The sequence below is a fragment of the Periplaneta americana genome, chromosome 2 (genome assembly GCF_040183065.1).
Source record: "Periplaneta americana isolate PAMFEO1 chromosome 2, P.americana_PAMFEO1_priV1, whole genome shotgun sequence".
NCBI classification, from domain to species: domain Eukaryota; kingdom Metazoa; phylum Arthropoda; class Insecta; order Blattodea; family Blattidae; genus Periplaneta; species Periplaneta americana.
In genome coordinates this window covers 173,034,144-173,061,680 of record NC_091118.1, presented here as the reverse complement: position 1 = coordinate 173,061,680, position 27,537 = coordinate 173,034,144, and the positions used below count along the sequence as shown (strand labels likewise).

Genomic DNA, 27,537 nt, shown 5'->3' with positions numbered 1-27,537 from the left:
CTAAAATTATGATAGACATATGGATATAAACATAATGAAAGAGTACCTCTCTGCACATCTTCTGACAGCTACAGATTATTATTGAAAGATTTTAATTGTCGTAGTGACAGACATTTTGTGCATATCATTGAAAGTAATTCTAATAAAGCTTTGTGGTTATTGACAGTTGCCACCTCCAAAAATAAATGCTCCTGCCTGTGAAGCGAAAGGTTTAACTGCTGTTCCAGCCTCTTTTGATTTTGTTGTTGGTCGATCATCCATAGTCACCAAAAATGGGTAAGTTTTAGAACAATTTATCCATCTGTTTCATTGTTCATCTCCTATCCCCTCATTTCTTCTTGCATTTATCTTAAAACCATATTTCTTAATGACTTTCATTGTAGCCAAGGTTTTTGCACTAACTGTGGAATTATAACCAAGTTCAACTGTATTTGTGTAACTTATTTGAAGCATTCATTTATTTTTTTATTAAATCTAATACACTCTTTTAGTGTTACGTTGTTAAATTCGAAACTTGTAGGTACAGATTATTTAATGTATTTTATTGCATAATCATCGCATTTTGAATGCTTTTTTTAGAGTGAAAATACACGTGTCCGGTCTATAAATTTAACATTTAAAGAGAGTAGGTATATATTTTAAAGTAAGCCATGCTTAATGGAAAAGCTGATATTGTCTGATATAGAAAGTCATGTCATTTACGATACATTTCAAATAATTTCAACATGTGCACCTGCAGTGGCCCGTCAGATGTCCAACCTATACTCCACTTTCATTCTAGGTATTCAGCAACATTTGCGGTGTGACGTTGCCAATAGCTTGATAAATCTTTTGTCGCAAATGATCTAAGTTCTCCACAGGAGTGCTGTACATTTGGTCCTTCACAAAATCCAATAGGAAAAAATTCAGTGTTGTCATATCTGGGGAGCACAACGTTTGTCATCAGGATAGATTCGCTGATGTAACTGAATCTTGTAGACCTGTAGATGTAATCTTTTGTGGACTACATCATGAATCGTGGACCGTGGAATGCCGAGCTGTACACTGGCACGTCGAATTGAGTTCTATAGACTTCTTACGAAGGCCATACGAATTCTTTCCATATTTTCTGCAGACACGTTCCATTTGCTATGCTTCCTACGAATAGACAAAAAACTACCAGTTTCTCGTAACTGTCTGTCCCATTTCACAATGCTCACACAGGAGGGAACATCATCGTGACACCCAAAGTTAAATTCACGCCGAAAATTTCGCTGTACACGCTTCACAGATTTCGTTTCAGCCAGTCCAAAAACACAGAAAACTTCTTGTTGTGGTGCCTACATCGCCATCTTTGCACATTCTAATCCTGTGATCATTGTTATCATTGTTGCAAGCATAAATTTCATAAATTGCAAGAGACCTACCTACTAATCATATATGAAAGAATTTTTTTTTTTTTGGAATCTGATACAATGGAAGTTATAGAAGTTTGTGATTTTAAACCTATAAACCATACACATAATTATATGGTGGGACCATTATGTGAAGAATAAATTAAAATTGTAATGATTGGTTGCAACTTTCAGTTGGGGAATATGCGAGAAAGCATGGCCAAGTTGCATTATTTGTAGTGTTAGAGCAGTGGTCAGCATTTCTTGACTCACGAGTAAACTTCTTAAAACACAATCAGGGTGGAGGGGTAAGGCATGATCTCCCTCCCCCCACTTGGCCATGACTTGTTCATATTAAGCAGCTTGGGTATCCTCCCCCTCCAATCTCTCCCTTTGCTGTGTATTGCGGGCTGTATTTTATATGATGTAATCTTTGCCGACCAAAACAGGAGAGAAAGGAGAGGAGAAGGAGGGGAGACAGCATTAGTGTGGAATGCTGGAACCTTAACGTGAATAATATCTATTAAAAAAAAAAAGAATAAAAAAAATTACTGTTCTGTTATTGAATAAAAAACATTTTTTTTATTGACTAAAAACATTCGCGGTATTGTTGAATCGTATATTATGCAGCAGTACATCTGGCATATCCGTATTATCTGACTACTGGACCAGTCCACGGAAAGATGATTGTTCTAGTCCTATAAAAAGTATTTGAACACTCGTAAACAACAAACGCTAACAATCAATAATTGTACTGAACTAAATGCATTTATGGCTGTTGGTTTGATGATAACATCTCGCAATTCCATTCCATTCACTTTCGTCAGCGGCCACTACTGTTTCTTATACATTCGACTTTGAGCTTGAAGGTACTTTGTGTTGCTGCTGCAGCACAATATTTTTAAATGAACCGTTCAGAGCAAAAGTGGTGTAAGTCAAAATTGGGTAATAATAATAATAATAATAATAATAATAATAATAATAATAATAATAATAATAATAATAATGGTTTATTTTAACTGGCACAGTTAAGGTCATTCGTCCTTCTCTTCTACTCAGCCAGTATGATAGAAAATTACTACAATGCTATGAATATAACATAATTAATACAATACAATACAATTCAAAGCAATACAATACTACAATACAAGACAATATAATACATAATTAATATAATACACTGACAGTTCTTTCCATCTTCACAACACCAATAAAATAATTATGTAATAATAATAATAATAATAATAATAATAATAATAATAATAATAATAATAATAATAATAGTAATGATAGCCACACCTAAATTAATTAATTAAATTTAATTAAATTAATTAAATGAATGAGGTTTAAAGTAAAAATTCTGTAAATTATAGCGTAAAGTAGCAGTTAATATGGCCTTCTAGCTATCCTCTGACTACTAATAGTTTAAATAAATTGAATATTAATTGCTACTTTGCGCTGTATTTTAGAGAATGTTTACTTTAACCCTCATTACTCATTTTTGACTTACACCACTTCTGCTCTGAACAGCTCAAATAATTCTAGAAATATCAGTGCGATGATTATGTGATTATGTGATAAAATGATAAAGTCCTGATCAGTGTGTCTATAAATAAGGGTGCGACCATAATGCAATAGTGATGATTATGCAATGAAATACAGTAAATTATTTTACAGAGCTTAGTTTTTGAAAACATTCTTCTGAATTCTCGCACTTAACCTGCCCTTTATATTCTGTGTTCTTAGGAAAGGGGCCAAAATTGTTCCAGACAATGGAATAAATTCAGATTGGTCACCTGCTGAATATATGACTACACCTCACTCCAACACAAAAGAAGAAAAAGGTACCGACTTATTTAGTGCATTGGAGAAACCGACATCTGTTATAAATTTCAATGACATAACTACAACAAAATCTCAAACTTCACTTTTCAAATGGAGTCATAATGAAGAGCCCAAGGCAAAGAAAATGAAGTTGAAGATCGCTCCTCCAAAAATAACTCAGGTAATAAAACCAATGATTTGTACAAGAGAGAAAGAAAATAATTGGCTATTTTGAATTACATACATCATAGCATCTATCTGGAATCTTTTTTGAAAGCTGAGTGTATGTGATGTAGGTTAGAATCGTTTTTAGGCCTTCTTCATAACACTCGGAAATCTAACAAAGGAGAGCTTGGTCACAAAGATTGGAGAAGAATCTAATGAAGTGTGCTTGCTATTTGTAAATAATGAATGAGGTCATTCAGTTGAACTTGCATCTGAAAAGTGAACACCACCTAGTCAGCTATCTACAAGCCTACATGAGTGGAAGTAGTACCGGTAATGAATGGCACGATCTTCGTTAGTTAAACAGCAAACAGAGTTGTGTTATTCGTTACAATTGGCTACCACTTTCAAACCCAGTGGTATTATTTATACGAGAGTGGGGGTATTGCTTCCTCTTTAATAACTATAGTAAGTTGGAATATTAGCTCTTAGTATAGAGTTCCCATATGGGCTATTCCATATGAAATCGATCAGTAAAAAACCTCGCATTTTTTTTATACTCTAATTTTTTCCATACTTATACAAGGTGCTGAAGGGAGTGCATTTTCAAAAATATACTATCGAAAGTCAAACGGTTTTCGTATTATTGAGCGACAAATTTAGCGTATTTTATGAAAACAAGCCTCTTTCAGCGTTCAGAACTCTGGAACCATTTACTGCAGAACATTGAACGAGAGCTTATTTTGAAGCTGACATTTGGTATGTTATGTTAAGAAGTAATCTTTATTTTTATTGTACACAGAGAGACAGATAATCTGATTTTACTTGTTTTTAGGCTTTTTGATCATTTGTAAAAATGTAAAAAAATATTGAGAAAAAACCTTGCATTATTAAGAGGGATTCGCCATTGTTTGCTTAGTGGTATGGCAATAAGTTTCGAGGGTATTAAATAGATTATTTTCACACGCCTAGACTTGAACAGCACAGTACCGCTCGCACTGGTCGAGAGCTGAAGATAAGCGAGCATTGGGCGTCATTTTACTCCTGTGTTTATGAAAACCTGTGATAAAGCTAGCCCAGCCATGACTGCTAGACGACACATCACGTGTTTGTCTCCTGGCCTTGCTTGTCTTGGCTAAGCTCCCGTCTCACAGTCAACTGGTTAATTCACGCGTGTACTATTTATTTTCTTTATTTGATATTTTCAATACTTTCTTATCAACATACCATCAGTAAAAAATATGTGTTTATTTGTACTTTCAATGCGGAATCTAACTCTATATTTTTTAAATATTTTTTCCTAGCCAAAGGCGTCTTAATGAGGAAAAATCTAAATTTCTCCATTTTCATAAAAAGTAAGAAAATCTGTTTATATGTCAATATAAACTTTAATTTCTCAGCATCAAAATAAACCATGATTTTGATCATTGGGTGAAAGGGTTTCCGAGCTACAACAGTTTAAAGTTGCTAATTTTATGAAAATACGATAAATTTAAATATTTTTAATTTAAACACTATGAAGTTCTGATGCCTCAAACTTTGCACAAAGCATTGTATCACAGTTCTCTACGTACAAAAAAAGTTTCATTGTATTTAGAATTTGTAAGGTCAATTTTCTCTATATTTCGGTCGATTTAAGATGGAATAGCTCATATGTTCTACCAGATCAAAAATTGTTGAATCTCACTTGTTTGATGAGATCATAATTAATAGTGAAAAATGTCCTGAATTCCAAAGAAGATAATGAATTAGGCAATTCTTAGATCAAAACATTTAGATGAAGTCTGGGTGGATCTGTTGAAAAGTGTTGATGAAAAGCTTCCAAACTTTAGTTCATCATGTGTATCCCTGGTACAAATACAAATTTGTTAAAGGATTATTCTCCCTCATGAACTCACTGTGGTTTAATGAGAAAAACAAGTTACATATAAAGACAGTAAAATGAATGCTCATTTTGAAATAATTTTTCAGAGATGATTATGTTGCATTTCATGACTTTATGTTTCGAAACCAAAATTACAGGACCTCCATTCTTCTGAAAAGTACTGTATGAATTACTTCAATTCTTAACAGTGTATTCTCAGGTGAACCTATTTTGTAAGGAATACATTTTCATTCCATTTTGTTGAATCCTGTAAGTACTTTATTTTCAGTAGCAATATTGAATTTGATTTAATTATATTATTTTAATCTGTTCAAAGGCAACATGGATAAATGTGATGGAAAATATACAACAGAGTTCAATTTTTGAAATCAGTGCTGAGTGTCCCGTATTTTTTCTGATGTTTCATGGAACTCTATCTTAGTACCTAAAATTCCGGTCCTATTAATGACATACAGTTTAAAATTAATTTAGAAGTGATGACTGTAGTTTAACAACACAGTTTTAAGTTTATATTAACAGAAAAATTAATAATTGATATAGATTTGAAGTATTAGTTCTTAAATTGGGTAAGAAGTGTTATGCATTGCACTAGAGGACACAAATATTTACACCTCTTCAATTTTTTTATGATTCAGTGCTCAGTGGATATATTTGCCGTAGAGGACAACGCAGCAAAATGTGCCAAGTTACAATCCAAAATGTCGGGACCAAGTACATCTGGGGTGAAAGATGATCCCAGTACAAAAAATAAATCTGAGAAAATGGCAGAGATTGGTACTTATTTGAAGGAGGTAATTTTGAAAGAACTTTTTATTTTGACTGTAATTAAGCAAGTTTGTGTTCATGTAATTTATGAGTAGCTTTCACAGAGATACCTCATGGTTATCTTGTGTGTAAAATGTTCCATTAATTTTATTTATCATGTACAGAATGTTCAATTAATATACGGAATGTAAATAGATGGTAGCCTTAACAAATTGCAAGGAAGTATGGATAAAATTAGTGTTACGTTTGCCACCTTAATATGTCTGCATCCCATAAGGCAACACTACTCAGTGATATATACAGGTACTGCTTTGTGGATCTGTACAGAGAGTCTGATATAGCAGAACCAAGTGAAATCATTATATTTAACAGAGTAGTAAGCAACATGCAGAGGCCATGGAGAAATGTGCCAATTTTTTTTATATATAATCAAGTGGTTAAATATAGGTATTATTCAAGTTTCCATACATCTATGTGTGTAATTCTTATTCTTTGTACTGTTTTCTTTTCTTAATGAAACATATTTAATTTATTAGGTTACCTCAGAAGTTTTCCTATAAATACTCTTCTCATTTGTCTGTGAGTAATCAGACAACAAATGACTTGCTTGTAACTGTTGTTGATGTTGTTTTGAAACACATTTCAAGAAGCACTGAACTGTATAATTATCTTTATGCTCGATCATGCCGAAATGTAGTAATTATACACCTAGTAGCAGTCCTTTAATGCATGTCATTAAAGTACACCTATTCATTAAAGTTCAGGTTTTCGATTATTCTCGGATATGCAATCGAAAGACAACTAGCAAACCGTCATGCGGGCTGGAAATCCAATACTGTCGCAGAAGGTTATGTTCTGTTACTATAATAATTAGCGTTAATTGTAAATAATATTCAAATAAATTCAATTTGTCATCTCGTTTTTCAATGTCGAATTCAATTTCAAGGTTATATCAAGTTTAACGTTTATCTTACTAGATTATATCATGGTCGTCGACATTCGTTGCCCGGAAAAAATCAATACATTCGCGTCTGCGCACATCTCACAATTTACGAGATTGCACAAGGTCAGTTCGCTCCCCAGTCACATAACCATAACATGAATACTTTCAAATTTCAAATTAGAAATATGGTCGAGCATAAAAAGTCGTAGGAAACTTGCCTGTAATGGTAATTAAGATGCTCATATGAAAATTATGAAACTCGCTTGTGCTTGTTTTTATAAACATCCTCGCATCTTAATTACTATCATTATAGGCTCGTTGCATAATGTACTATTTTACTGTTTACAGTGTCTACTGTATTGTCTTCAGATTCTCATTGGAAATGTGCAATAACACAGTCGCATTTCGAGTGAGTCTGCATTTCTTTTGAAAAAAAAGGCATGAGTGCAAATTCAGTGACTGCAAGAATGTGTGAAGTGTAAGGTGAAGGGGTGGTCAGTAGACAGTATAAAATTTGTTTAAGTGATTCATTGATGGAGACTTAAACCTTGAAAGTAAATCTCGTTCAGGAAGACCATCTGTTCTAGAGAATGAGGCTGTATCTGCCAAATTGAAATAGCAGCCAATTGCAGAGAATTGTCATTGGTGTTTCTAAGACCACAGTATATCGCCACCTCACCAATTTGGGATTGTGTCTAAACAACAGTGATTAGATCTGTATAAATTGACAAAAGAACATTTATAGGAAAAAAACTTTTGACACAACCTAATATATTTACAAATAAAATGGTAATAGTGGTAATTTGTTACTCATACATGATATGACTTGACAGGTGAAGAGGTCGCTAGATCCAGAATCATATCAAAAATTTACAAAGCTCACTCATACATATGATAAAACTAAAGATTTCGACCAATTAATGACGTCACTGTGGGATGTTATGATAGGAAATGACAGAAACTTTGAGCACCTTTTCAGAGGTAAGAGGAAAAAGTCTATAACATTTTTATTATCTTGTCTTAAGATTTGAGATATTAACTCCTCTCTTTTCCTCTCCCCTATACACTCTCTCCTCTCCTCTTCCCTATCTCCTTTCCTCCCTCTTCCCTCTCTCCTTTCCTCCCTCTTCCCTCTCTCCTTTCCTCCCCTCTTCCCTCTCTCCTCTCCTCTCCTCTCCTCTCCTCTCCTCTCTGTTCCCCTTCCTTTCCCACCTTTCTTCTCTTCCCATCTCGCCTCCTCTTCCCTTTCCCCTCTTCCCTTCCTTCTCTCGCTTCTCCCTGCTCCCCTCATCTTTCTCCCCTTTCCTCTCCTCTCCACTCTCCCCTCCCCTCCCATGCCCTCTTCCAAACCCTCCCCTATCCCCACATCCATTCTATTCTATTCTCTCCTGTGTGATTAATTTTATTAGAAAATGATTAGTACCTGTATAAGTAAATACATTTGGAAAATATTTGACTTTACATATTGTACTGTTTCAGGTTATGGACGGTTCATACAGAAAGTTCATAAACAGAAGTTTGCTGAGTATTGTTCTTCCAAGTTTCCTGAACAATAGGTCTTGTATTAGGAAATTTTAATATGAACTTATACTATTTTTATAATACCTGTAAATGAAATTTCATTAGATATACGAAACAGAGTTAAGTAATATACAGTATTTCGATGTGATCCCATGGGGTAATTTTATATTAATACACACTATCATAGCACTAGAGTGACCTTTTTGTAATTTTATAATGTTTCATGGAAGAAGAAGAAGAATAGGAAATAAATTTGTTGAAGGAAAATGTCGTTTATAATTATTTACTTTGGTGTCTGTTAAAATATTTTAACATTTGTAGTTGCAAGAATCTTGTAGTACTGGTACGAAACACATTATTAAGATACATCCTGTTCACACACTTTTCATCCATCATATTTCATATAGAGGATTTCATTATTGACTAATGCCACATGTATTTTCAAGATGTTGTGTAGCTACTTTATCTTGTGCTGACATTATTCTTATACTTGTGCAAAAGGCATTAAAAATTGCCCGCAGTTGACCTAATACCTTAGAACAGTGGTTCTCAAACTTCTAGCACTGCGGACCCCTTTCCATAGATCAGTATTTTCGTGGACCCCTTCAAAGTTGTCAGTGGAAGATTAGATTTTGGGGTTAATATTAAGTGATTATGACGTCCACTGCTGTGTAATAATGATTAGCCTTCTCGACCATGAAACGAGCGGGCCCAGGTTCAAATCCTGGTCAGGACAAGTTACCTGTTTGGGGTTTTTTCTGAGGTTTTCCCTCAACCACCTGAAGCAGAATTGCTGGGTAACTTTCAGTTTTGGACCTCTCGTCTTAGTAAACATTTCTCCATTTTTCAGTATGTCAATTTTTTACCTCAGCAATTGAAGTGTCTAGTTGTCTGTGCAATCAGGTGAGAAAAATATGATTTATTGCAGGTCAAGTACATATTTATTTACTACAAATTACCGTAATTAAAAGCACCAAACTTGTCTTAGGAAGTTTACCATGCTGTTACATTGTGAGATGTAATGTGGGACAGAGTGAGACACCACTAAACAATTGCTGTCTCATTGTGGACCTTGTTACGATAAAACTATGTATAATTACATATGTCATGTTTCAGAAATGGCTAGAAATCGTAAAAGGAAAACATCACACCCATTCGTACTTATCTGACTATTTTTGAATTATAACCACAATGCAGCACATAAAATAACTATTATGTATTAATATTAATACTAATATTAATTCATTATTAATAAGTTCGAATTTCACTATCTTCCAGTAACCGACTCTCAAACCTAGTTTTATTTAGTTTTCAAGACCGCCAGTACCGAATGTTATACCAACACAACAGTTACAAAGACACTACCAGTTGTATTTTGTCAGTACCGAAATTCGACACGAAGTTGGAAAAAGAAAATTCAACCTTCAAACTAGAAAATCACCATAATCCACTAGCATATGTAGTAATGGGGGAAAAATTGTTAGGTTTCACCCTTAGGGTATCAAGTTAGCTGGTCTGCCCTATAATGTGGGACAGAGTGAGACACTACTAAACAACTGCTGTCTCATTGTGGACCACGTTACGATAAAACTATGTATAATTACATATGTCATGTTTCAGAAATGGCTAGAAATCGTAAAAGGAAAGCAAATGAAGCGTTGTTCACAGCTGAAAGTATGAAATATCCTGTAAAACTTGTTCTAGAAGATAACATCAGCATTCATAGGCAGCAATTAGATGTGATTGTCATTCCAGGCACTGGCACGCTATATTAAGAAGACTTCCCTGAAAAACAAGAACTGAAAAGGAGATATACAGAGAAAGAATTAAAACAGAAAAAGAAGAATGTAATGATGAAGAAAAAAAAGTTACACAAAAGATATCCGATTCCCCTGAAGAGATAGTTGTAGCAAATTCTGACCATTCTTCTTCTAGGGGTGACTTCGAAGTTGAATATTCTCTGTCACCAGTGGACCAACAACCCAGGAAGCAGATATGAATGAATTTGTTCTTGTAAAATTTCAAGTTAAAGAGAAAAATGTATTTTATGTTGGAAAAGTGCTTTCTCGTAGCACTAAGAATTACAGTTTTTCATTTCCAAGGAGAAGTGCTAAAATAGGGAACAGTTTCATTTTTCCAGAAGTGCCATATGAAGCATTGGTTAATAAAACTGAAATTACAATGATTTCGCCAAAGCCACCAACCTGTGGTCAGACAGAAAGGCAGCAAAGATACTTGTCGTTTGGTCTCGAGTTTGCTGACTCCCTGACACATAGCCTGGCTACATAGCCTATATCTGTTCATCTGATGTTTGTAGAAGTCATATATGTCACTTCCTTGATATCATAATTATATTAATCGATCAGAAAATAAAGTGTTTCATTGAGGAACTGTCACATTCTCAAGGTCCACTATGGTCCCTGTGAGACATTTTGCCACTTTGTACAATTCAGTTTGTAATCTGAAAATCATTATTATTAGCACAGATTTTTAAGATTAATTATAAAATGTAATAATGATCAAACATGTTCACAAATAAATGTCAGTATTCATTGCAAAGATTAAAGTAAAAAAATTTAGTAAATTATCCTGTCTCAAGGTGGACCACCTTCCCCTACTGTATGTACACGATTGTGAAACAATTCTGTTGAATTGATGTGGATGCCAGAACACAGTAGTGTTCAGGGCAATGAAATAGCCGATCAATTGGCCGAAGAAGGTTCTGAAAATCCATGAATAGGACCCAAGCCTGCTGTAGGCATCTCTTATGCTCCTATAAGACCGACTGTTGGGGACTGGCAGTTCATTGATGGATGCAAGCATTCAAAAATACTACTGGCAGGGCCTAAAAAGAGCATATCACAGAACTGCTCAAGCTAGGTAAAAGACAATTGTCCTGGTTGGTAGAACCACAGTCTACTATATACAGTCGCGAAGCTCAATATGTAGTAAAAATGCAAACATGGGTAGTTGCCCACCACTAGGATCGCTACTATCGCCTCATCATCGCAGATCTCTCTCCTAGCAGACGACAAAATATGTTACACTTTCGTTGTCGTGTTCTTTTGGAAAAATTAGCACCTTCCTTCCATTATTGAAATATTAAATGCATAAAGTTAATTTATTATTTTAATGAAGTATATTAAATTCCACCATAAACTTGAAGATACCTGCAAGAAATAAATTAATATAATTTTTGTTTGTGCAAAACGAACTGAAATTTACTATAATGGCTTCACTCATTCAAGATTATAGCAATAATTAACTATGAAACCAATAAATATTAATTTACATTTTCCTTTACAACAATAATAATAATGGAAATATGAATTAATGGAGTAACTTACGTGTACTGGTACTTGTAGTGTAGGCTTACGCAGTTAACGAAATGGGATGAGGTTAAGCAATAATAATCACACCAGAATTGGAAATAAAATGTGATCAATAAATTTTATTGTAACAGACTTTTTCTACGTCTCTAGTAAAGCAACAAATAAAAATAACAACAAAATTAACAGCTATAATTAAAAACATATCCTTTGAAAAAAAAAAAGTAGGCCTAAGCAATAATAATCCCACCAGAATTGAAAATAAAACGTGATCAATAAATTTCATTAAAATAAACTTAAATTTTCTACGTCTTTAGTAAAATAACACATAAAAATAATATTGTGGCTGATATAATAAATAATCAGTGAAATAACAGTTCCTGACACCAATTTACTTGAATTTTTTAGGACAATTCTATTATCAAGACTGACTTACGAACAAAAGTGTGATTTAGAAAACAAATGACCGACTCCCTTGCTGTCAATGAAAGACACAACCAAAACACAGACTCATACTTACGTAATGATACTAATACTGTATCTATTAATCGTTAATATTGTGATTTCTCTAAGTATGACAGGGAGTGAGCTAATGTTATACTATATGTGTCTGTTTGTTAGAGATATGTGTAAACCATGAATCATATTTTACTACGTACCATTTGAGGTCATACCTTATTGGTGTTAGAGATTCCAACCAATCTTCGGACTACTGACTTGACATTGACTATTATTTATTTTAACCTGTAAGCAGTGAGGTATTTTTCTAGTCATGTAACTGGTGAGGTGGGGATTGCACTTACCCCAACTTAGAAACTTGTATCGTAGCACTCAGAGTTTTTAATTTATATAATCAAGTACTTTTATTAGTTTTATCTAGGTTATCTTCAAAATTAGGGAAGCAGGCAGCATAATAAGCAATGAAAAAAATATATATCTCCGCATATCCACCTGGCGCAGGTTTCTTTTCTTACAATGGCTGGGGTACTCACAGCCACCACCTCACCAATTACGGGTTAAGAATATATTTTTGTAATACTTTTCTCATATGTACATGAAAGACAACTTGAGTTAGCTTCCCCTGCTCAAAATTTCATGCTACGCCACTGGAAATCACGTTCCAAAATTAAGCGGTCTTTCACAAATCTCCCTTAAAGGACATTATATCCTCCTATAAAGAATCAGGAACAGTGGGAGGTTAAAGCAAGGACCAGCACAAATGATCCCTAGGGTCGAAGTCATTAATTGAACTCCTGTGTAAATACCATACCATGTACATAATTTCAAAATTTTTTTATTTTTAAAATATTGAGTTTATTATAAAAACTAGTGGCTTGTGCAGCAAATGCTGCAAACTAAGTTCATCAGATGTTCAAATAAAAATTTTTCAGATTTATTTTCAATGAAGAATACCAGACATTTTGAAAGTTATTTGGTTTCGTAATAATGAAACATACTCCCTCTGAATGGTTTTTTAATGCCAAGTACTTTTTCTTGAACCTATTCACCTTCAGTTTTTGAGTTTCAACGCGAAACGCAAGTAACAATGTCAGGACGATCAGTGGGTTTTTCATGTGGGAGTAAAAGCAATAGCTATTTCACGTCATTGTGTATTCTAGGTGAAAGTTAAAAGAAGTCAGGTTTGCTATGTTTTCGAACAATAGACATAGCATCTTGGCATAGCTGCTGCATGTAGAGCTTGAAATGTAGAGGGTAAAATCATTTTATCCTGCTAAGAGATCTTCCTGAAATGATCGGGAGACTTCATAATTTTGTAGGCTTCTTATTTTATCAGTAACTAATACCTTTTGGTCTTTCCTTAGGAACTGTAATTTTTGCTCTCTCTCGAGCCAATACTGAAGAGAATAATGCATATCAATATCTACACCACACTGCCATTAAGTATATGAAAAAGACCCAACCCCACTTGATTAATAACTATAAAAATATTTGATTTTTAATAACAATATTATTATCTTACTTACGTTTTGTAGTTTTATAAACAGTACATATATATAGCCGCCACTCAGTAAATTATAGATATGAAGATCTAATTTAAGATATTCTCTACATCTGCTTACATAACCCCAAAACGTTTCACTTTCATATCATCAAATAGCATTAATATGTAAAATTAATGAAAAATAATCATATCAATATTAAGTAACTATTAAATCAGTACAAAGTACCATAATCCGAATTTGCCGCTGTCCCTATACGGAAGCGCGTTCATAATGTCATCAAACCACCTCAAGTTTTGTAGATTTTAATATCCAATACACAGCTGTACTCAGAAAATTACACACCGCAGATGTCAAGCTTCAGAATGACGGGTCATTTATTAAAATCCATTCAGCCGTTTTCCCGAAATTTCCATTACCAGTTCAAATTATATATATTTTTTCAGAAAGCCAGTTCTTGATTACATTACATTACAGTACATTTATGTATTGAATACAAAACCATACAATATAGGGAGGAAGATAATGTTTAACAACTGTTTCATAGATAATGATGGTTCCCAAACCTCTTGTTGACTGATATGTCTGCTTTTGACAGCTTAGCATGTATTGTGGCCTTTTGATATTGTGATTTTTATTTTCCAGACCTCTTAATGACTCGTACCCACATATCATTAGCACTACGTAATGCAAAGGCCCTAGGATCGAAGACCAAAGGATGTATGGTTTGCGAGCATGCTTGAAATTCGTAGTTCTTCAGCAATACACACACCGCGAGTTTCATTTCCATAATGGCAAATCTTGTTGCTGAAAAAAAGAAAAAAAGAGTTAAATGTATGTAATTGTTGCATGGCCTTTTGAAAGTGGACAGTTTATACATTGAGATATTGAAGCTTTTTTACACAACGTAATAACATTATGTTTTTGTTTTTCTTGGAGAAATGAGTGGCTATTTCCATAAGATAAATACACCAGATTTTATAGAGAAATTAAAGATTGAATTGTTAGAAACTGTTAATTTAGCCTCAGAAAGTTGTCTATCTGAATTGTTATAAAGTGAACTAGGCCCTTAGATTTTTCCTAGTTATATTAGGTATCTAATGAAAGTAGACCCTACATATAGCTCAGTGGAGAGCATTGGTGCACTTAGCCACAGGTCGCAGGTTCGATATCTGGCCCCGGAACAATTTTTGCCTTTAATATTATTCAAATCAGTTTTACATGAAGCTAAACCTGGAAGCCAGATTCACATAATATACACCCCTGTTCGTTAATGTGAAACCATAATTTAAAGACAGTAGTGTGCACTCTTGTTGGATCATTGACGTTTGTCAACCCACTTGAGGTATCTGGACATAAAGGGAAGAATAATTGGCCCTTGGTCTTGTATTGTTCCTGGATATCTCAGTGGTAAAGCGTTGGCACATTTAGCCAAGGGTTCGATACTTGGTCTCGGAACAATTTTTCACCACTAATATTATTCAACAGCTTTAAAAAAAGTTTACAGGAAGCTAAACCTGGAAGCCAGATTCGCTGACCTATATATTACGTTATATTTGAAATATTGTAAGTTCAATATAATGTTCAGTTACGAATTTTTTCCTCTCAAAAATGTGTACGAAAAAGGGGTGCATCCTATACGCTACTGCGTCTCATATACCGCAAATATGGCAGTCTTCCATTGGTACTTTCTGAAAGGGAAACTTTGATCTTCTTTGGCAAAATCCAGAAATTCATCTGAGTTAAATGAAGTCACTTGAAACTTCTTCGAAATCAGAATCTGAGTTCTCATACAAAAAATTGTCCTCTGTACTATCCATTGCATTACTAATGCCATCCTTCATAAATGATTTAGGGTAACCATTGTCTCAGTTTTCCATAGCATCCCATGAAGTTTTGACCAATTCACAAACTCAGTATCGATATGTAAGACATGCTCTGTTTTTTAGACTCATTTTCAAAGCAAAAATATGTCTTATACACCAGAAAATACGATAATTCTTTCACAAGTCTGTATTTCCAGTCTCGTTTTGTTTCAAAATTTTATACATTCCACATAAGCAAATAAAATATATAAGTTAATTTTTTTCGTATTAATATCTTGTATACAAAAACTAAATCAATTCAATAGGAGGGAATTTCTCCACTTTGAGATAAAATTAATCACCACTTCAGAAGTAATTATAATGAATCTAAATCACAATGAAATATGCATTTTTCCGTTACCTCGAAAATGTGGATGGAATGGAATGGAACCTGTCGAAAGAAGGGGAGGTGATAGAGAAGGAGAGGAGATACATTCTATAGACTCTGTTCCTTACCAATACAACTCCTTGGTCCTTCTCCAAAGGGCATATAAACGAAACTTGGTATTCGTTTTTTGGCTTCCTGACTGAATCGTTCAGGGTTAAACTTCTCTGGTTCAGGAAAGTACTGAGGGTCCCGATGCAGACCCAAGATTGGTATAATAACTGAAGTTCCTTTTTCTAATGCTGAATTTGTTCCAGGCAGGATATAGTCCTCAGTGCACATTCTTGTTATGTTAGTTGCTGGTGGATACTTGCGTAGAGATTCTGCAAAACAGAGAAATGTGCTCACACATCCAGTATCAAGAAACTGTTAATAAACTAATTATATATTGTTGTTTTTAAGGGATGAAATGGGAGAAATTTCTATTGCCTACATTTTTTTAAACAGATACTTAAGGGACACTCCACTAAAAATGTCAACTTTTTTCCTAATAATTTATTTTAATCAAATTTTGAGAGAATGTTTTACTATGTAAAGAACTAACAAAATCCAAATTTTGAACTCTCAAATCTTTTTGGCTTTTGATTTTTTTGGAAATATTTTCAGACCCAAGTTTTTACGGTAGTAGAAGATCTCATTTTTTTTTCTTTTTTTAAGGGAAACGTTTATATTGCATTCATTTCATGAAATATCTCGTTTATTAACTTTGAAAATTTTTTTTGAAATTTAAAAAAATTATTTTTTCCTGTAATTCATGAAAAAAAATTAATAAAATAAACTAGCAGCATTTCTCACAAAATAAATGCATAGAAACATGCAGCTACCTCATAAATACTTGCAATAAAAATTTCATCCACATAGATTAATATTTGGCTTAAAAAAGTTGGTGTTGAATCAACAAAAATAAACTTACAGATGGATTTGAAAGTAAAATGAATAGTTATGTAACACACACCTATTAAAATTCTTCTCCTCTACATTCATCTAGTAACTTCAGGGAGCCAACTTTAGAATGAAAGGATACTAGCTTTATAATCAGAAATTTGTAAAAAAGAATTCTTTGATGAAAAAATAATTTTGACACCTCTTTAAATGCCACGTCCCCTTACAGCCTTAATTTAAAAAAATAAACATATTTGTAATTAGAATTAAACTAAATCCATTTGGGGTTTGAAAATATACATTCTAAAGACGTGAAATAGCCAATAAAATGTTTTTTGAAAATTTTCATGATTTCCAATGGAGTCGCCATTTAATTTTTCTTATATAGCAACGTCTTGTTATTAGTATTAATGCCACTAAGTTTTATTAGTATGAGTTCAATAGTTTTTGAGTTATTAAAATTAGAAAAGAAAAATTACTTTTCCAAAATATATCTACTCCCATAAAATATAAGTTACAGGTAAAAAATATTGTACAGCATCTTTGACATGCATATTATTCAACAGCAGCGCTATAATTTGAATGTGTGAGTGAACAGTCAGTTAAAATTTTATTTTTTTTTAGTGTTCAGATAATATACTATAATACCAATATGTTATTTTTTAATTTTGAAAATATTTACTTTACCCAAAACAAGGGTGTCTAGTTTTGATAACTATCAGGGTGGCCAGATTGTTGATACATAAACTCGCCTATTGAACCCAAAGTCACCGATCTCTGAGCTTCCATATGTTAAAAAAATAAATAAATAAGCTACATGACTAGTTAAATATCTTGAGTTACACATTTAGTGTAACACAACAGTGATAATTTTCAAGTTATTAAATATACTGTGTAACAGAATAGCCATTTACAGTAGCGTGCAAATTAATCCGAACACGACATATTTTTACATTTTCTGTCATTGTTGGCCTCACAGCTGCTCATACCGCTTTAATTGACATCTGTAGTATGTGTAATTCCATTGTTGAAGGTCTGTCATTATTTTTTTTATAATATGTGACATTTTGCCTGTCGTTTTGTACTTATAAGCATTTCAGTTGTGTTGAAGACTTAATACTGCAATCCTGTGTACATTCTGTCGTCTTCACAAATGGATACAACTCCACGAAAACTGTCTAAAATTATAACATTAGCAGAGCATTCTTCTATGACACAGAGGCAAATTGCTGCAGAATGTCACATCAGTTTGGCTACTGTTAATTCGATCATAAAACGATACAGGGAGACTGGATCCATCACACCCCAGAAAAAAGGAAACTGTGGCCGGAAAAGGAAGACTTCACCTGCAGATGATCGTTTAATTGTCAGGAAAAGTAAATTAAATCCTAGACTAACTGCTGTCGACTTAACCCGCGAGTTAATGGCTACCACTGGGGGGAATATTCACGTCACAACAGTGCGGCGTAGGCTTTTGGAAGCTGGACGAAGGGCTCGTAAGCCTATTAAGAAGCAACTGCTAATCCCTGTTATGTGCAAAAAACGCTTAATGTGGGCAAAATTACATCAACACTGGACAGTGAATGACTGGAAGAATGTACTTTTTTCCGATGAGTCTCATTTCGAGGTCCTCGGCCACCGTGTTTCTTATGTATGGAAAGGATCCGAAAAAGTGACAGCAGCTCATCTCCAACAAGCACCCAAATACCCCCCTAAAGTAATGTTTTGGGGTTGTTTTACACATGAAGGGCCTGGAGCATTAATACCTATCAAGGGAATGATGAATTCTGACAAATATATTCACTTATTGGGAACCAGAATCGTACCCCAGCTGCAAAAATCATTTCCGGATGGCAGAGGTGTGTTCCAACAAGACCTGGCACCATGCCATACGTCTCGAAAAACTACAGAATTCTTCAACAAGAAGAATATTCAGGTACTCCCCTGGCCAGGCAACTCACCTGACATCAACTCCATTGGGAACTTGTCAATTTGCAAAAGAAGAATGCAAAAAATGGATTGTTCTACAAAGGAGAAGATGATTTCTGCCCTCATTGGTGTATGGTTTCGCGATGAAGAAATGAATATTTGTGGGAAATTAGTGGAATCCATGCCAAGTCGTCTCAGAGCTGTTATTAGGAACAAGGGAGGCCACATAGATTACTGAGGTATGTCTTATATCCTTTTTTTATCCTGTTTGAGTGTTTTTGCATAAGTAATTATGTTGTTCGGATTAATTTGTACGCTACTGTATAAACTAAAATTAAAGGAAGATTATAACAATTATATTGTGTAAACCTCTTTATAAAAGTACTCATCCTCGATGAAATTATATTGAAACCTTCTTCGGCATTTCTGCATGGGAATTAGTGGCACAACTGTAAGTTTGTAAACAAATGTACATTTTTTAGGTAAATGACTTGAGAATGTCTCCCGATGGTTGAAAGTTGTGGCAACTTTTTGCTTGTACTCTGAGATGAATGCATACACCTAATATTGTCACTCATCTGCAATGCCATTCGATGTCTTACATTTGTCCTAACACTGTTCATGATGGAAATTACTTTCTCAACTACGGGAGTGAAAGAACTCTGAATGCAAATGTTGCTAGTTCTTCTAAAGTGTGATTTCCTTTCGCATCCTTGTATTTAAGTATAAAATCCTAAAACTGTATGTTATTCATAATACTGTCTTTTTTTTCTGCAATACTATTTAAATATCAACAATTGAAATAAAAATAGACGTGGATTGGAAAGAGAGGAGGCTGTTCTGTAGCCTTAATATGGAATGAGTCGAAGTCAGGCTAGGAGAAAAAATATCAGAAGGAAGTGAAATAGGGAAAAGAATATGACAAGAATGTCCTTTATCACCTACCCTGTCCAACATATATTTGGAGGATTTAGTAAGTACTGTTTTCAGAACATGGGAAGGGTGATAGTAGGAGGATTAAGAATAGAGTGCATAACATTTGCTGGCGATATGGCCTTGTTAGCAGAAAAGGAGACGATACTCAGGGATATGCTATTGGAGCTGCATGTCAGCTGTGAGCAGTGTGGGATGAAGATAAATCCAAAGAAGATGAAGACCATGGTTATTTGAAGAAAAATAAGTAAACGTGCGAATTCTAAATGAGGCAGTAGAGCAAGTGGATATCATGAAATACTATAAACAGTAAAGAGCTGCAGCCAGGAAGTCAAAAGGAGAATAGCAATGGCCAAGGAAGCTTTTAATAGAAAAAAGAGCATCTTCTGCGAACCTCTGGAAAGAGAACTAAGGAAGAGACTAGTGAAGTACTTTGTGTGGAGTGTGGCATTGTATGAAGCAGAAACATGGACATTACGACGAAGTGAGAGAAGCGAATAGAAGCATTTGAAATTTGGATTTTATGTTTTTTTTTTTTTATTTAACGACGCTCGAAACTGCAGAGGTTATATCAGCGTTGCCGGATGTGCCGGAATTTTGTCCCGCAGGAGTTCTTTTACATGCTAGTAAATCTACTGATATGAGCCTGTCGTATTTAAGCACACTTAAATGCCCTCGACCTGGCCCGGGATCGAACCCGCAACCTTGGGCATAGAAGGCTAGCGCTATACCAACTCGCCAACCAGGTCGACACTTGAAATTTGGATATGGAGAAGGATGGAGCATGTGAAATGGACAGACAGAATAAGAAATGAAATTGTGTTGAAAAGAGTGGATGAAGAAAGAATGATGCTGAAACTGATCAGGAAGAGGAAAATTAATTGGTTGAGTAACCAACTGAGAAGAAACTGCCTACTGAAGGATGCACTGAAAGGAATGGTGAATGGGAGAATATTTTAAGACAGGAGAAGATATCAGATGATAGACGACATTAAAATATATGGATCATATGCGGAGACTAAGAGGAAGGCAGAAAATAGGAAAGATTGGAGAATGCTGGGTTTGCAGTGAAAGACTTGTCCTTGGGCAGAACACTTTGAATGAATGAAATAATAATAATCTTTACTAGCCAAAAATATGCATAAATATTGATAGCATTATGTGGCACAAAAATTGCTTTTTCGCATTTTAAAAAAGTCGCAAAATTTCATTTTACAGACGGTAACCCAAAAGGGTACATATCGCCCAATCTGGTCACTCTGTTAACCGTATCTTTCAGAAGAAGCAGTAAAAATTTCAACTTCTTAGCATGAAATTTGTTTGAATGTGAGTAAATGCATTAAAAATAAAGGTGTGGGAAAATAACTATAAAATGTCCATTTTTCATCACAAAAGCCTATTTGTAATTGTGAAATCTAACAAATACATGAGTTATTGTAAGGATGATTATGTTGATAAAATTTGGCCAACATATAAATGAAAGGTTATTAATTATTTTTTTGTAAAAAAATGAAAATTGATTTTCTCTCGAGAAATGACCGAAATTTCGCCCATCTTCTCAATACTATCAATATGGCCAACTGATACCTTCACGGATTCTGGTTAGTCTAAGATTATTGACTAACCATCTTTTTATGTCCTATCAAATTCTCATCAGAACATCCGAACTTGAAATGTAAAAAAAAAAAAAAAAAAAAAAAAAAAAAAAAAAAAAAAAAAAAAAAAAAAAACTGAAATTTCGAGATTAGCATTATATAAGTTCCAAACTAAGAATCTAGAGCTCAATAATATAAATTGCAATACAGTCAAATTTTAACTCGTCTTAAACAATGTTGTAATTAGAGAGTAGATAAGAAACCACATAGGAGATAGTCATAACTTAATTTATAAAAAGTTTTTCACAAATTATAGTATGTTAATAATTAAACATTAGTGGAATGCGAATTGCACAGGAAATTCAAGAATTTTGGCAAAATGTGACCCACCGCCATTTTCACAACAATTTAATCTGGCAAGAATCGAACACCAATTGCTCTCGTAAAAGCTGGGTGCAACTGATTCTAAATTACACAGAACAAGACCATATCCAATATTCAGACCTTAATACAGGTATCGATAGTGGCCAAAATGGCACCGGTGGTGGTTCAAGCATAAATACCACATGTTTGTTATGGTGTTAACCCTTAAATTCGCAAAGTATCCTACAGGATACAACAGGTTAATCTATATATATAATTTGAACTGGTAATGGAAATTACGGGAAAACGGCTGAACGGATTTTTATAAATGACCCCTCATTTTGAAGCTTGGAACCCAAAGTTTTTCAGAAAAATAGTAGTTTTCAGTGAAATATCAATTCTCCTACATTATTTTCCTATTTTCCAAAATCCATCTTTCTTCAGATTTGAGAACTAATTGCATTTCAGCACGGCCGTGATTTCAGAATAAAACAAAACACACAGTACAATAAACAATAGCTATTACACGAAGGCCATGACCTGAAGGATTGTTGACATATTTAGAGTTCAAATTCAATTGGTTATTAAAGCTTCAAGTGTCACTAAAAGTAATTTACAGGTCTGATTCTTCGGTGTATAATTTTCTGAGTACAGCTGTGTATTGGATATTAAAATCTACAAAACTTGAGGTGGTTTGATGACATTATTACCATTAGCAATGAAATTTCATTATAGTTAATGCCATGATGTGACTATTTTTCATTATAATTATACATACTAATGCTATACTGATGATATGAAAGTGAAACGTTTTGGGGTTATGTAAGTAGATATAGAGAATATGTTAAATTAGATCTTCATTTCTATAATTTACTGAGTGGCGGCTATTATATATATATATATATATATATATATATATATATATATATATATATATATATATGAAACTACAAAACTTACGTAAGATAATAATATTGTTATTAAAAATCAAATATTTTTATAGTTATTAATCAAGTGGGGTTGGGTCTTTTTCACATACTTAATGGCGGTGTGGTGTAGATATTTATATGGGTCATTCTCTTCGGTATTGGCTCGAGAGAGCGCAAAAATTACAGTTCCTAAGGAAAGACCAGAAGGTATTAGTTACTGATAAAATAAGAGGCCTATAAGATTTTAGAGTCTCCCAATCATTTCAGCAAGATGTCTTAGTAGGATAAAATGATTTTACCCTCTACATGCAGCAGCTATACCAAGATGCTATGGCTATTGTTCGAAAGCATAGCAAACCTGACTTTTACAATCCACAATGAACTAAAATAGCTTTTGCTTTACTCCCACATGAAAAAACCCACTGATTGCCCTAACATCGTTACTTGCGTTTTCGCGTTGAAACTCAAGACACATAAGTTCAAGAAAATCTATTTGGCATAAAAACCATTCAGAGAGAGTATGTTTCATTATTATGGAAGCAAATAACTTTCAAAATGTCTGGTATTCTTCATTGAAAATAAATCTGAAAAAATTTTTATTTGAATGTCTAATGAACTTAGTTTGCAGCATGTGCTGCACAAGCCACTAGTTTGCTATAATTTTAATAGAACAATAGGAAAAAATTGGTAGGAAAATTAAAATTTCACAATACCGGTACTATAATATTGTACAACATATAAAATATGGACATTGCAATAGTTGTTTTCTTTACAGTCTGACACGATTTAATAAACTAGTGTGAGAAATGAAGTTTTGCCAATTTAAGGGTTAACTATGTCGTAAATTGAGCCGTTCGTGTTATGTACCGGGTTGTAATTCTAATAGTGGATCTGTGTCTCATATTTCAATGTTTAAGTTCCCGAAAAATACAACTTTACACTACAATTGGTTTAGGTGCATAATCGTGACAGTTTCCAAGTTAAGGAAATTACAGTTTGTTGTTAGTCAACTGTCCGAAGATAGGTCTGAACCTCAACAAGGCACCACTTATGAGGCATCTAAGCCAGGAGATAATGGGGTACGGTTACCAATTCCTATCCTTCTAAAATGACAGTGTTACACTTAAAACATTTTGAACCTAGATTAGTTATTAGGGAAAATATTTTTCCTATCGTAAATGGTGATGCTTTTCGTATTCCTCGGGAAATTTAGAATCTTACCCATGTCGCCTAAACAACCATATTTCCTAACCAACCTTCATACCATACTGTCCGTCACTCTAGCGCCCGAAAGAATCCAGCTCAACGGAAAGAGGAACAGATGGAGAGAGAAGAAGAATTTTTCAGGGAATGGTGTAAAAGAGACATTAGCACTTTTGATCAGTTTCAAAGTGATGTTCAGGAAATAAGTGTGGCTTCATTTATGACTGTTGTTTAAGGTTGTGACTATGTTATTTTCTTGAATATGAAAGATGACAGTGCAGAAGGAATTTCATCATTAATAACTATACAACGGTGTTGAACGGTGGAAAAACATTTCAAACCAATTATCGAAAAAAGTGAAAAGAGGTCATAAAGAATTAGGCCTGTCTAAAAGTGACAAAACATAAAGAACAGAAATTAAGAAGGAATTAGGCCAGGGAACCTAGGTTGTCAACATCCATTTACTAAAAATAATTACATTATTATTATTATTATTATTATTATTATTATTATTATCGGTAATAGAAGGGGTGGTACCATAGTAATACTGTAGTAATGTAAGCAGCAATAGTAGTTGTAGGCCTATTAATAGTAAGCAGGCTTAATATTTGCTGATATTGTTTAATTGTGTTATATTGATTTTGGGTATGTGTCATCCTTTTGTATGCCCAATAACTATTAGTGAACATTTGCGTTTACTGCAGTAACTTATGAGTATGAGTTTCTACTTATTGAAAACTATTTTCAGGTTGCGTTTGCATTGTCATGTTCATAATATTATAACAGCGTACCATAACCTTGTTGTCTCCAGGGGCGGTTATTCAGGTGAAGTAGGTGAAGTGCGACTTCACCTATTTACGCGTAAAACAGAATTTTATCTCGTATTAATAATTAATTCTAGTTATTACCAGTACCATATTTCTAAAATAAAATGAAGTTTTATTTTGAGTCGTTATGAATAGTGTTTAGTTGTATAAATAGTACCTGTAATCGTCCGCTGAATAGAATAATGTCAACTGTTACGAGCGCCGAGTGGTGTCTACTGGAACTTACAATACTGTAGAGGTGAAATTATTTGGGCTCCCATTCTCATACAGCACTTGGTTTCCATGGTAACGTGACGTCACGCACTAAAGAGAGATTGTATGAGTGAAGTGCGTTTCTGAGTCTTTCAGTTACGGAGAACTGTCAGACTTGTAGGTGGAGTAACCAGTTTGCAGATCTAACGGTAAAGAAGGGTTGAAGCTGTTCTCCAAGGCCAGGGGCTATTGTTGAAGGGCTGTGAAATTTTAGAGTATGTACTACCTGACTCGAGAATACTGTAGTTTCCTCATTCCTTGTGTCCAAGCAGCACCCCTGAAGCGGTAAATTAGCTGGCTCTATGTTATTTTATCAGGAATAAACCCCACATACATTAGCAAAGTTTAAAAGTTGTTTTCCGCGGCGTGTATTATTTCTTCTCATGAGCTTGCTAGTTTTGTTCCAGCTCTTGTATTTGAAAGTTTAGTCCGCGAGTAAATGTACACATGTAGTTTAATACTGTGTACGTATATATTAACTTATTATTTAATGTATTTAGAGTATATTAGTGATAAGTGTATATAGTGTATTAATCCTACATCATAGTGTATATTATATGTTTAATCACTGTAGTGCTATTATACTTAGGTACCAGTAGATAGAAAATATTTATAAATGAGTGCGAAATATATATCCCGAAAATGACACGGTTTGTTATTTATTAGAAATGCTGTTTTGTAGACTTAAATATGAGGTTAAAAAGATATTTTAAATTGTGGACGACCTACAGTTCCATTTGTTCTTTGTTTTAAAAAGTGCTAAGAAAATAGAGAAGTTGTATAAAGTAACTTAAAAAAATTCTTTCGATGAAAGAAGCTTTTCTGTTTGAAGAGATTTAAAATTTCACTCGTAATGCTACATAAAAGGAGAGACTTTCATTATTAGTCCCATAGATTTGCATAGAGATATACTGCCCACCCTCAGTTAAAGTGAGACATTCTATGAAGACATTATCGACAGGTTTGCTGTTTTAAAAGATAGGAGGATTGATTTGGTATGCAAGAAATTGAGCAAATCCTGAAATAAATTAATTTTTCTGTTTGCATGTGTTTTAGAACAAGTAAAATTGTACGTAGTTGACGAATAGTAGGCCTACTCATTATATTGGAAAAACTGTTTATGCATTTGTGTATGTGAACAGCACTTCACCTATTCTTTTACGGCGAGCCGTTACTGTGTCTCGCCTTTGAAATTGACCTAATATTACTCATAATTTAACGTTAGACGTTTATTTAAGACGCAATTTAGTAATTCAACTTAATAAATACGAAAAATATAACTAAGGATATGGCGGAACAGTCTATATAATTATATGGAAATGATTGGACCGCAGCGGCGGCCATCTTTGTTTCTGTATTATAATCTGAGTATTGGAGACGGTCTTGGTTAGAAGGTACAGTAATGAAATCTTTGGAATATTTGACCTGATATAACCATATCCATATACTCCAGCTCCTGTAGTGCATCATAAGTAATTTCTCCATTATATCTCTTTAGTACAGTGCAAATTTCTTCATGTAATCGAGATTGGATATCTGGATTCATAGCTATCTCGTGAATACAGAACGCCAATGATGATCCACTAGTTTCAAAGCCAGCAGTGAAGAAGATAACGGCTTGAGCTGCAATTTCATTGTAGGAAATTTTCTCTGAAAAGAAAAGAAAAATGTACTTACAGATACGTAGGCCTACATACATACATTATACACTGATACATGCATACATGCGCAAATACATAATAATAATAATAATAATAATAATAATAATAATAATAATAATAATAATATAATAATCCATGTATTGTGGGTCCCTATCACCACGGCATGGCGCGTCCTCAGGTTGCGGATAGAGGAGACGGACTCCAGATATGGAGGGTAGCTGCGAATATATTGAATAAGCAGTCGTGGACAGCTGATAAGGGGTGGTCTTCCAGCTTGGGGGTTGGGCGAAGGGCTAACAACCCATCACCGTAAAAACAGCTTGTTACGAATCCCTACAATAAGCCTCGGAATAGGACTGATTCTCTGGCACGACCACAGCAAAGGAATAAGGTTTTGAGATTTGGCACTTGGAACGTAACTAGTCTTTATAGAACAGGAGGGGTAACATTAGTAGCAAAAGAACTAGCTAGATATAGAATAGACTTCGTGGGAGTACAAGAGGTTAGATTAGATGGGAATGGCATATCACAAATAGGAGATTACTTGTTGTATTATGGGGAAGGAAACAATAATCACCAATTAGGAACAGGATTCTTTGTTCATAAAAGAATAAAATCAGCAGTAAAAAAGGTGGAATTTATCAGTGACAGGTTATCATATTTAGTACTTAAGGGTAGATGGTGCGACATCATAGTTATAAATGCTCACGCCCCTACAGGAGAGAAAGACGAGGATAGCTTCTATGAGGAATTGGAACATACTTTTGATCAGTTACCTAGATATCACATGAAAATTTTACTGGGGGATTTCAACGCTAAAGTAGGACAGGAGGATATTTTTAGACCAACTATTGGAAAAGAGAGCCTACACGCAATTAGTAGTGACAATGGAGTTAGATTAGTCAACTTTGCCACATCGAAAAATTTAATTGTCAAAATTACAACAT

At 34.1% G+C, this 27,537-nt stretch overlaps 2 protein-coding genes across 5 annotated transcripts in view; one reads left to right on the top strand and one right to left on the bottom strand.

Annotated features, from left to right (window-relative positions):
• Positions 1-8,658, top strand: part of Rtel1 (Regulator of telomere elongation helicase 1) — a 35,404-nt gene extending 26,746 nt beyond the window's left edge. For all 3 annotated transcript variants that reach the window (XM_069818939.1, XM_069818942.1, XM_069818940.1), the window contains exons 14-18: positions 167-276; positions 3,120-3,378; positions 5,883-6,038; positions 7,789-7,936; positions 8,435-8,658. In XM_069818939.1, coding sequence (XP_069675040.1) covers positions 167-276; positions 3,120-3,378; positions 5,883-6,038; positions 7,789-7,936; positions 8,435-8,511 — 750 coding nt within the window. In that variant the 3' untranslated portion in view covers positions 8,512-8,658. The remainder of the gene's footprint in view (positions 1-166; positions 277-3,119; positions 3,379-5,882; positions 6,039-7,788; positions 7,937-8,434) is intronic.
• Positions 8,659-12,792: 4,134 nt separating this feature from the next.
• The window catches only part of LOC138694829 (probable cytochrome P450 6a13), a 36,832-nt gene continuing 22,087 nt past the window's right edge, over positions 12,793-27,537 (bottom strand). For both annotated transcript variants that reach the window (XM_069818938.1, XM_069818937.1), the window contains exons 3-5: positions 26,355-26,579; positions 16,088-16,339; positions 12,793-14,573 (exon numbers count right to left, since the gene is read on the bottom strand). In XM_069818938.1, the coding sequence (XP_069675039.1) occupies positions 14,401-14,573; positions 16,088-16,339; positions 26,355-26,579 (650 nt within the window). In that variant the 3' untranslated portion in view covers positions 12,793-14,400. The remainder of the gene's footprint in view (positions 14,574-16,087; positions 16,340-26,354; positions 26,580-27,537) is intronic.